Source organism: Vidua macroura, chromosome 15, assembly GCF_024509145.1.
Source record: "Vidua macroura isolate BioBank_ID:100142 chromosome 15, ASM2450914v1, whole genome shotgun sequence".
Taxonomy (NCBI): domain Eukaryota; kingdom Metazoa; phylum Chordata; class Aves; order Passeriformes; family Viduidae; genus Vidua; species Vidua macroura.
The window spans coordinates 15,295,607-15,306,492 of NC_071585.1; the positions used below are offsets into that span (position 1 = coordinate 15,295,607).

General features: G+C 46.1%; 1 protein-coding gene across 1 annotated transcript; it reads right to left on the bottom strand.

The window, feature by feature from the left end:
* Positions 1 to 117: 117 nt before the first annotated feature.
* LOC128814819 (ovoinhibitor-like) lies at positions 118 to 10,442 on the bottom strand. Its single transcript, XM_053991065.1, has 16 exons — positions 10,327 to 10,442; positions 9,524 to 9,543; positions 8,583 to 8,719; positions 8,364 to 8,424; positions 7,726 to 7,859; positions 7,222 to 7,279; positions 6,143 to 6,279; positions 5,690 to 5,750; positions 5,336 to 5,472; positions 4,758 to 4,818; positions 3,249 to 3,382; positions 3,102 to 3,162; positions 1,659 to 1,795; positions 1,255 to 1,315; positions 766 to 881; positions 118 to 307 (listed from the first exon to the last, which is right to left on the bottom strand). The coding sequence occupies exons 1-16, from the start codon at positions 10,379 to 10,381 to the stop codon at positions 262 to 264; spliced, it is 1,416 nt and encodes a 471-aa protein (XP_053847040.1). The 5' UTR covers positions 10,382 to 10,442; the 3' UTR covers positions 118 to 261.
* Positions 10,443 to 10,886: the final 444 nt, after the last annotated feature.

Sequence of the window (10,886 nt, forward strand, 5' to 3'; positions counted from 1 at the left end):
TATCCACATTAGCTGGTAGTGGAGAACATCAATAGAAAAATAGACATCCACCACTCAAAGTACCGTGACAGGGAAGAGATGAGGCAAAAGGGAAGAGATGTGGCATTGAGACAGAGGAATGTTGCCAAGTCAGTTTATTGAACAAGTGTTTCAGGAGCCAAGGAAACAAGGCAGACTGAAGGGATGTTACTAGGGAAGGTCAGCCCATGGGAAGACATGTGGAAGGGAGTTTGTTTTCCTGGGCTGAAGTCCAGCACAGACTTAACATTCAGCCATGCTCATGAGGTTGAGAGTTGTCCTGCTTTCCCTGGTGAGAAAAGGAGAGAGGAGAATTAGACATGGCTGATGCCCCTTTCTTCATTTCACTGGCCCAAGCATTGGCTTAGGGTTGACTGGAGATAAAGAACAGTCTCAAAACCCCAAATATCCCCTTTCATTATCGTCATTTGAGGAAAGATGAATGGTTTCATTCATTTAGTACAATCCAGTTGGTTTGGTGAAGTAATTTCCACGCACCCTTGTGAGCTTGTGGAACAGATTGAGTGCTGCTGAAAATCAATAAAATACTTCTAAAGCTAACAAACAGGAGGCCAGGTACAGAGCACAGAAATGGGCCCTTCTCATTTTCCCTTACAATGCAAAAAACCTAGAGATGTCCAGTACATGCCCCAAGCAGTTATACAAAAAGGCATGATGAGACAGCCCTGCATTCACAGCAGGTACAGGAATTGATCATGAAAGGAAAGGTTTCACTCCTATACGTACAGGTAGGCGTTGCAGAAAGTACATCTGTTGCTGTAGGTTTTGCCATCAGAGCCACAGTGGGGCATGTATTCCAAGGTGCAGATAGGAGAGACTTCTTTGAAGTCCTTGCAAAGGGCCTGCACACAGAAGGTAGGTATTGAGTCCCTCTGCCCCAGAGCAAACTGTGACCCCACCCCCAGCATAAGGAATGACACCCCACTGAGAAATGAAACTGGCTGTAAAATCATCATAACCAACTCCAAGTGTCCTCCTGATGGCAGATGTGGTCTTGTACTGTTTCTGCTCACTGTTACATTTCTTCCTGCTTTATTACAGAGCAGTGGGATGGATGTTGGCTGTTTTATGAGCAGTGTGAAATTCCCAAGGGATCTCCTTAGGTGTGCACACCACCACCTCCTGATTTGTAGCCCAGAGCAGAAGACAGTCCCCCAGGAGTGTAACAGACACTGAATTTCATTCTTTATTCCCATCCTATCCTTTCCCACTCACCCTTGTAATATCCTCTTCACAGGGCCCGTTCTTTCTCTTGCCAAGGTTGGTCCGATGCTCCCTGGAGGAAGGAGAGATTGTTATTAACCACGACCTTCCCTGTTACAGCCTGTGAGCCAAACCTCACTCCCATGGAGTCAGAGAGATTTCCAGATCACCCAGCTCAGCACCACCTGCCCAGCACTAACAAAAACCTGTCCTTACAGACCAGATGCTGTCCCCCGTTGGTGCACCCCCTCTGTGGGGTTGAACACCCATACCAAACACTGAGCAAGGCAAGCAGGAAAACGGGGGCAGACAGACAGAATCCCTTCAGCACAAGGTTTCAGAGAGAGCCCTTGCAGATTACCTGCCTCCCACAGAGCCAAACTGTGAGTCCCCCAGGGAGGAAGAGGAGCACTCACATGTTGTGGGCACACAGGGTGCACTCGCTGGCGTAGGTGACGCCGTCGGTGCCGCACACGGGGTTGTAGATCATGGTGCAGGCCATCAGCTCCCTGCCATCCTTCAGCGTGGTCCTGCGGTACTGGCTGCAGTTCAGCTGGGGAAAACAAGGACAGCAAAGGCTCTGCCACGGCTCTGCTCTGTGCAAGGCAGCCCCAACACATCCCCCCTTGCTTATGCCTCTGCCAGACCCTAAAAGGATCTGCCCGATGACAAATGGTGGTTATATATTAACTCGTTCTTCATGGAAAACTAGCAATTTCCTTTCACAGCCTTCCCTGGAGAAGACTGAATCAAGGCTGGAAGGTAGACATTACTCATTGAGCTCTGCATTTATCACAATGCCCCTACACCTTACTGAACCCACCAGGATATTACAAAAGGCAGCTCAGAAAAAATCTGTAAATCAAAATGGCACGATTTATGCACTTCCTGCAAGGGGGCTGACTGTGACCAAGGTGTTTTTCAAGGCCCACAAGAATGGAGGGGAGATGTGCTGACAGGTCTTTTGTTGCAATGGGACAGTTCTGAGTGTTGAGAGCTGCCAGCAGGAGTGACAGCAGTGGAAGCTGATTTACGTCAGCTGAGGAGCTGGCCTTGTGGTTTAGCACTCCCAGTTTCTCCAGTGTGAACTCTTCATTCCTGATTTATGTATCTCAACCGGCCTGAGCACAGAGCGTACTCAGGAAACAAAGGAATGACATTTCATAGTTTGTTTGTATAGAAATGAAATATCTGACTTGGGATGTTGACTCTTTCAAACACATGCTAATGAGGTGGCTTTGTTCTACCATTCCCCAGCGAGAGTAAATGGTTTAGAACTGGCCAAATATAGTTAATCTGGTATTTTTACATGATTCATGTTGGTATATATTAGATTACATTACATTTACAAAAAAAAAAGAAACCCAAACAACCTACACCAAACCAAAAACCAGAGGTGGGTTGGAATCCCCTGATACCTTAGGTATCAGCATTCAAAACACAGGCAATTTTCTAGTCTTTGAAAAACATCCTTTTGTAAAACATAAGCATTGAGAGAGCACCGGGTTCCCTGGGCCCTCTGCTTCCCCTGCCCATATTGCCAAAACATTCTGCTAAGTTCCTGCAGCAGCTATGGCAGAGTGCTGTGGGAAAAGGATTCCCTGTGTAAAGCCTTTGATAATTTATCATCTACCTGTCTCATACTCAATCCTCACCTGTCCTCTCCTCTTTCTTTCCCTGACTGTGTGCAGGAAGTGCACAATGTTCCTGCTGCTGGGAGGGTGACATTCCCCTACAGAAGGAAGGGCAGCACAAGTGTGACCCCCGTGGAGGCTACACCAGCCAAACCTCCCAGCGTTTGCTCAGGTTGTGCACTTGGCACCTGCTCAAACTCTTCCCTTCCTTCAGGTGTCACTCACCTGGGGAGCTTCTTCTACGCACCTTCCATCGTGCTTCTTGGCAACCTGGGTTCCATATTCGCTGGAAGAGAAAGCAGAGTTAAAAATGCTCAGCAAATAACTCTGTGGGGCTCTCGGGGGGGGGTGGGGGTGGCCTGCAGGGCTCACATGTTGTGGGCACACAGGGCACAGTCGTTGCTGTAGGTGACACCGTCTGTCCCGCAGATCTCGCGCAGGATGTAGGGACAGGCTTCGATGGCCTCTCCGGATTTGGTCCCGCTCAGGTACGTGCTGCAGTCAACCTGGGCAGACAAAACAGCAACGCTGGGTCAGCGTCCCCTCTGCAGTCTGCCCACTCTGATCCTCTAGATTTTAGAGGTCTTTGTCAGGGGAAAATCAGAGGGTACTTTAAGTTCAGACTTGCATTAGAAATGAATTATGTAATTGTAGTTCGGTGTTTTCTGCTACCAGAGGGAACAGCTGGTAAAAGAGATTATTCTGCTAGAGCAGAACATACACAAGTTTTAAATCCAGCATTCCTAAAATCATAAAGATTGGAAAAGACCTCTAAATCATCAAGACCATTAACCCAGAACCCCCATGTTCACCACCAAAACATATCCCCAAGTGCCATATCCACATTCCCTTTGAACAGCTCCCAGGAATAGCAAGTCTCTGGTCAGCCTGTTCCAATTACTGACAAGACTTTCACTGAAGATTTTTTTGGTGCTAATTTCTAAACTAAACATCCCCTAACTCAGCCTGAGGAATCTGATTGAAAGTGTTTGACATTGAGTGCAGCTTGACATAGTTTAATATGTCAAGCTGCACCATAGTTTAAACTTGGATATAGTTTACTATATCCAAGATTTTGTTTCAGCATTTCCAAGAGAAGCAAGAACTGTTTCACCAACTTCTGTTGCAAAAATATTTACAATATATAGAACCTAATGATTTAAAAATTTGAGGATCAATAGACAAACACCTATTGGAAATCACTCTACTTTAGCTAAGCATCACTGACACTTCACTGTCATTTTGCACAGTCTCCCCAAAGCACTGTCTCTTATTATCCATATTTCCCATGTGGTCCAAGAACAAATTAAAGCAAGGACCACATTTTAACGTGCCTTTTCTACAGAAAATATATTGCCGTCCCTCAGGATGTATGAAATTATTTTTGGTGCTTCAGAGCTGCTCTGCATAAGCAGAATAAATGTGTTGAGATATTATCAGCACATATTGTTACTGTGCAGGATAATAAAGCTATTTCTGTACACATACCTGAGAGCAGATTTGTCCTGGCTGACCAGAGTACAAGGATTTTTTTAACCTGTCTAGTGCAATGGAAATCCTAGCACTGAATAAATACACAGACATCTAACACAGCTTTCTACCTTCTCTCCTACTGTTCTAAAATGGGCTGCATGGCTCTTAGGCTGCCTCTGATGATTTCTGTTCAGAGATTGGCAGTACTGGGACATTCTGTTTCTGAAGTGCCAGCCTGTCCCCATCCTCTTTCCCTCCTGTACAGCACACTGGCAGCTGTGAGCAGCTGAGGAGAAGCACAGCATCAGCATGAGCCCTGTGCACCAGCCCTGGGTGCCCTGAGCCCAGCCATGGTCTTCCTGGAGACTGCAGAGAGAGTAGATGGTGCTTATTTAAAAGAACACTTACAGGAGTGCTTTCCTCCTTGCACCTTCCATCGTGGCTTTTCTTAACATCAGTCCCGTGTTGTCTGAAAGGGAGAGGCTAGGGTCAGCACACCCACCCCCTGAGCCCTGGGACACCCAGGCACCACAGAAGGCAAACCAAACCCATAACCAATAGATATAATAAAGGAGGCACCTGAGTGCCTGATGAACCAGCTTCTCCCTGTCATTAGAAAGTGTAATTCTAAGTGGTAACAGACCAGTCAGGTCTCCTCGTTGTGTGCTATACAACAGCCCCATCCACTCTTTCTCCTGCCCAAATACCACAGCCCCATCCACTCTTTCTCCTGCCCAAATACCACAGCCCCATCCACTCTTTCTCCTGCCCAAATATCCCAGCCCTCACAGAGCGCCCAGGTTGAGAGCTGGCTCTCCCACACTCCCCCAGGGAGCAAAAAGAACATCAGGGAACAAAATCCAGGTGGACAAGGGCTTCAGGAGGTTGAAAGAGGAGCACAGGTATGTTAGTACCAAAAGAAAAGCCATCTGGAGCACTAACCCTGGCTTGCCACTCCAAAAGAGAGTCCTGTGTGCCATACTTACACGTTGTGGGCACAGATGCTGCAGTCGTTGTCATAAGTGAACCCATCTGTGCCACACACTGGGTGCAGGATCCTGGGGCACCGGACCAGGTCTTTGCCACCCTTCACCTTTCTGGCTGGGAATTTATTGCAGTCAAGCTACAAAAAAGCATCAGCATCAAACCTGAGGAAAACCTTGATCTCCAATTAAAAAAATTCCATCATAACCTCCTGCCACATCTCTAAAGCTGGGATGCTTAATAGACAGGTGGAGAAAGCCAGACCTCAGGCCAGCTCACTTTCAGAGTAGATGCCACGTCAGGGAACCCTTCCGTTGATGCAGCTAAGAGGAGTAAACCTTATATTGAACACTTACCTCAGCAGTCTTCTCTCTGCATTGTCCACTGTGCCTTTTGCCAACATGGGTCCTTTGCTCCCTGGAAGAGGGAAACAAAATAAATACTGAACCTCTTGGTCAAAGTCATGTGCAAAATTAAGCAAACCATGGCTTCAGACTCTTTAAAAAGTGTTCAGAATTGCTACTTTACTCGTTACCAAGCTCATCCCATCTTCACAAAACATGCAATTTAAAGCAATATTCTGAATTGTTCCTTCCTCTGCCCAGCCCACAGACTCATCCAAGGAGATGCCTTAAGACTCTTTGTGAGCACATGGAAGGCACCGGAAAGACACTCAAGGCAAATCCAAAACCATCCCATTTCTTAGAGACGTGAAGAAATAGGCAGGAGCAGAAATGCAGCAGGACAGTTCTCAAGACTGCCCAGCACTGCTGGGCACTCAGGAGGAGCACTCTGGGCACGGCACTCACGCGTTGTGGGCGCAGATCGCGCACTCGTTGTCGTAGGTGGTGCCATCTGTGCCACAAACCGGGTTCAGGTCCCTCGGACAGGATACCAGTGTTCTTCCATCTTTGGTGGTTTGTGATCGGTACCTGGTGCAGTCAACCTGGCAAAATAAGGACAAATTGCTCTGGTGGAGCCCTTGCTATGCAAGGAAAGTTGATTCAAAACCTTTTTGTTCTGTATCCCAGCCTCAAATGTTTCTGTAACAGGACAAAGCCATGTTACGCTGAAGCTAAACCTCCAATCAGAAATTACACCTCTGAATATTAGCCTAGTTCTCCAGGAGTCAAGAAAAAGGACTATCTTGGAGAAGAGATCCTTTGGGCACAAGAACATGTGTAAAATTTTTGGCCTCGTCTCATTAAAAAAAAAAAAAAAAATCTTGAATTTAGTAAGAAACATTTTTCAACAGCTGTAAATCTGAATACTGTTTCAGTTTGTGTTGGTTTGCTCCACACTTTTCCAGCTCTGTGATTACTTCTTACTTCAGATTCCCTGTAGTTCAGTACAGAATTTGAAAGGATAGGAAAGAATGGTTATCTATCTCTTGGAGAATAGACTTCCTACATCCCAGGATTTTAGCACTGAAATACAGAAACTTCTCCTTCTCAGGCATCAGACTGCTGGCCTCAGAAAAGATACAGTAAGCTATGCTCTATAAATATTTATGGTTAGTGCTCTTGTGAGTCTCACTACATCTGTGAATACAACCAGCATGGGAGTTTTGAATCCCTGCTGCTGAGGGAAACCTGCACAGCATGTTGGCAAGAGAAATCTTCTGTCCCTCCACCTCCTCCTGGGGACACAAGTCAGCTCCTCATCTCATATCCATCTCTTTCCTCTTTCCTCAGTGTGGTAAGTGTGGGGTGACCTTCTCTCTGGAGCAGACAGGATGCCAAATCCACCACCACCACACGGAAGAGCAAATAATGGACTGGGACCTTTGCACACCTTGTCCTATGCAGCTTCTTAGAGAAGTCTATGAGGTCCTCAGGATTTTATTAGCAGCCCTAAGAGATGGATTTTTGACTTATATTGCACTTACAGCAACAGATTCCTTGCAGGGCCCATCATGTATTTTGGTAATGTTGGTGTCATGTTCTCTGAAAGGAAGAAAAGCTTTGGTCAGGGAGCATTGAGAATAACCTTCCCCATGGTACTGAAGGCACTGGGACAGCAAAGCAGGGTCCCATCCTCCCTGTGGGACATTTCAACTGCCAGAATTCTCTGAATGTGCCCTGCAGATGGCAGCTGCTAATGTACAGATATTCCCATCTCCCATGGGAATTAAGTGTTAGGAGTAATTAGGTGTTACAAGCAACACTTTGATCTGCTCATGTCTCTGCTTTGGTTCTTTTTGTGATTCCCTTTCATGAGCATAGACAAAAAAAAATGGGGAAGAAAACTCAAGCTGGCTGAAGAATCAGGAGAAGCCAGAAGCAAGGAGACCTACAGAGACACCTGCCTTAAAACTGGTATTTTACAGAGGTGCTTCTGAGAGCCTCAACTTGTTGATTATCCAGAAGAACATTCCATGCACACAACTTACGCATTGTAGGCACAGATCCCACAGTCATTGTCATAAGTGAAGCTATCTGAGCCACAGACTGGTTTCATTATTCTTGGGCACGCTACCATGACGTGATCATCCACTACAGCTCTACGGTAATTATTGCAATCAACCTGTAAAAATAGCAGGAATAGAGAGAGAAAAAAAAAAAAAACAAAACCACAATGCCTTTTTGATATAAAAATATAACATTCTTACATAGTCTTCTCACTTTCCCTCAGCCTTTGGAGATAAATCCAGCATCAAAACAATTTCACTATCAAAAGTAGAAACTGGAAATTCTGTGGAAATTCTCCCCCCATGAAAAAAAAAAAACAAATGGGATATTAAAGAGGACTGTGGTTTGCGTTTTGTGAGGTCCTTCATAGGATCCTGCTGGAGGTATCCAGGTGGTAAGATCTAACCTTCAGCCAATATATTATATTTATTTTATTCCTAATTAGACAGGTTTGAAGTCTGAAGTAGAAAATAACAGAGATGGTATCAGATAACCTTTGAAAACCCTCTCAGCTTTGGTTATCACCAGATTTTATTTTGGGCTGTGCAGACCAGCTGTGCACATCCTGCCCCACTTCTGCATGGTGTTTGAGTTGTCCCCATTACAGACTTTGTCTTACCACGATAGGTTTTGGGTCACATTCTCCATCGTGCTCCTTCTCCACGCTGGCGCTGTGCTCCCTGGAAGAAAGCAGACCTGTGTCAGGGATCAAGGAGCAGCATCACCTCAGGGCTGGTGGCTTTGTCACTCAGCTGCAAAGGCACATGCTGCTCATCCCTGGGGTACAAAGCTGCCACCCCTGCCTGGAAGCCCCTGCAGGGTTCCCAGCCAGACTCACGCGTTGTAGAGGCAGATCCCACAGTCGTTGCTGTACGTGTTGCCATCGGTGCCACACACTGGTTTCAAGTTCCTTGGGCAAGCTACCCAGGACCTCCCATCCTTGGTAATGCCACTGGAGTACTGGCTGCAATCGAGCTGTGGAAGCAGCCCAGAATCAGCCCCGATTTTGGCTCCCTCACGAAATAAAACCCCCCAGCATCCTCCCACCACCACCACGCCTGCAGCTGCTGCTGGGAGGCAAATTAGAGGCATTATTGGGAATCTGCTCAGGCAATCAGGAGGAGGGAATCTTCCCTACAGAAGTTTCTGATTATGGACTTCTGCCGGGGTCCAGGGAGGGAGGATGGCTGTGGGTGAGAGACAGTGCCTAATGAAGGCAGTGGTAATTGGGAGCCCCTCAGCTCTGCAGCGGATCCTTCCAGATCGTGCTGCACTCCGGAGAGCTCCGGGAGGCTCGCAGCTGCGTGGGAGGAACCTGCAGACAAATCCATGGCTCAGGCCCTGCTGGTTTTCTCTCTGTGATATAGGTATAGAAATTTATGCAAGGAATTCTTTGCGCCTTGCTGTATGGAAGCAATTATCAGAGTCACAGTGTTTGATGTTTTCGAGCGTGTCATCCTAAGACAGTTCTCCTCACAAGGAGGCAAACTACTGCCTTTGGCTGGGAGTAACTAAATTATGTCTAAGAGTTAATATAATAACAGTGCACAATTACTTCTTGTTTTTTCATTTTATTTAATGAACCGAAAATATTGCAAAAAATGGGGATCTTTTACTTTCTCGTGAAATTGGAAATGTCGTTCAACCATGCACTGGGAAATATTATTTTAACAGCAAAGATTTCATTAGATTTAACCCATGTGCTCACTCGGTAGCTACATACTGTACCTACTTTACCAGAAGCCTGAACAGAACATAATAAATAGATCTGTGGCTCACCTGAACTCCAAAGGCAGCACCTGAAAGAAAAAAAAGACAGAAAAAAACCCCACCATATTATTAACCTGCAGAGAACACATATGCAAATATTCTCATGAAACAAGTTAATTCAGTGATTAGTCAACACTAACTTATTTTGTTTAGGAAAATGTGGAGTTTTACATTATCCCAGTAAATGGCCATAGGAGGTATTAAAAGTTACTAAATAAAGTTTCATTGCATTTCTGAGGGGAGATAAACCTTGTGAGAACACATAGATTTATCTACCCCTAAAATGTTACAGGTAAGCAATACAGGTACTTTCAATTCTATACTCTTGGATTTTAACCTCTCCTAAGAGACTTTTATGTTCGACTTTCAAAAGGTGGGACATGCATGTTTAAGATAATCATCACCACTAGCACTGTCCATCTCCAAATATATCATTCTCGGTTACCAGGAATAGCACAGTAAACTCCCAGTGCAATGGGAGTTTAACCTAGAGGTTAGAGTTTGCATTTATATTGCTCACATGGGTAATAATTTTTACAGTTTTACTTTGCCTTTATACACAGGACTGCCACATGCAAGTCCCTACCCTGCACTGGAACTGCTCCTGCAAACCAAGAAGATAACAGCTGTATGATGTTTGCTGAAACCTCAATCTTGAAACCTAATTTCCTTGCTGTGCTCTCTCAGGTAGGCTATTTCTTCATGGAACAAGGTTCTCCTCCATGTTGCAAGACCCAAAGGCTTTTACTGAAACGAAAACTCAACTCTGACTCAGCCAGATCGATCTTTGCAGTACCCCAGTGAATACTCACCCAAGCAGCAGCAAAGGGCAAGAGCTGCCCTCACCAAAAGTCCTGTCACCTTCATGGCAGTCAGGGACACCCCTTCAGTGCAGCCTGCCTGCTCTCTGTGCGGGAGAGGAAGATTGCAGGGAGGAGCAGGAATATATAACACACCACGCTATCAAGTGGTCCCACCTCATTAGGTAATGCTCCCAGCCTGTCATCACCACTCAAAGCCAAAAACGTGTTTACCCAGCTCTGGATGTCTGGCTAATGATTGATACAAGCGTGTGTGCCAGGAAGGGGATTTCGTGTGGCTCGAGGTGAGTGGGGACCGTGCCAGGACCCCTCTCCTCCCGCACGCTCTGCCCAGCCCTGGGCTGCCCCTCGCACGGCCACAGCACATCCTAGGCTCACATCTCCCCTCTGCCTACCTAAATGCAATTAGGACTTTCTCCTCAGCTATAATTTTCAACTGAGCTGCCAAGTGATAGCCAAACCCCCCATTATTTAACCTCAGAGGGTGATTTTGTACTCTTCACCGCTGTATTTCAGCCCAGTTTGAGCCCAGGCAATTAGAGCGCAGAAGG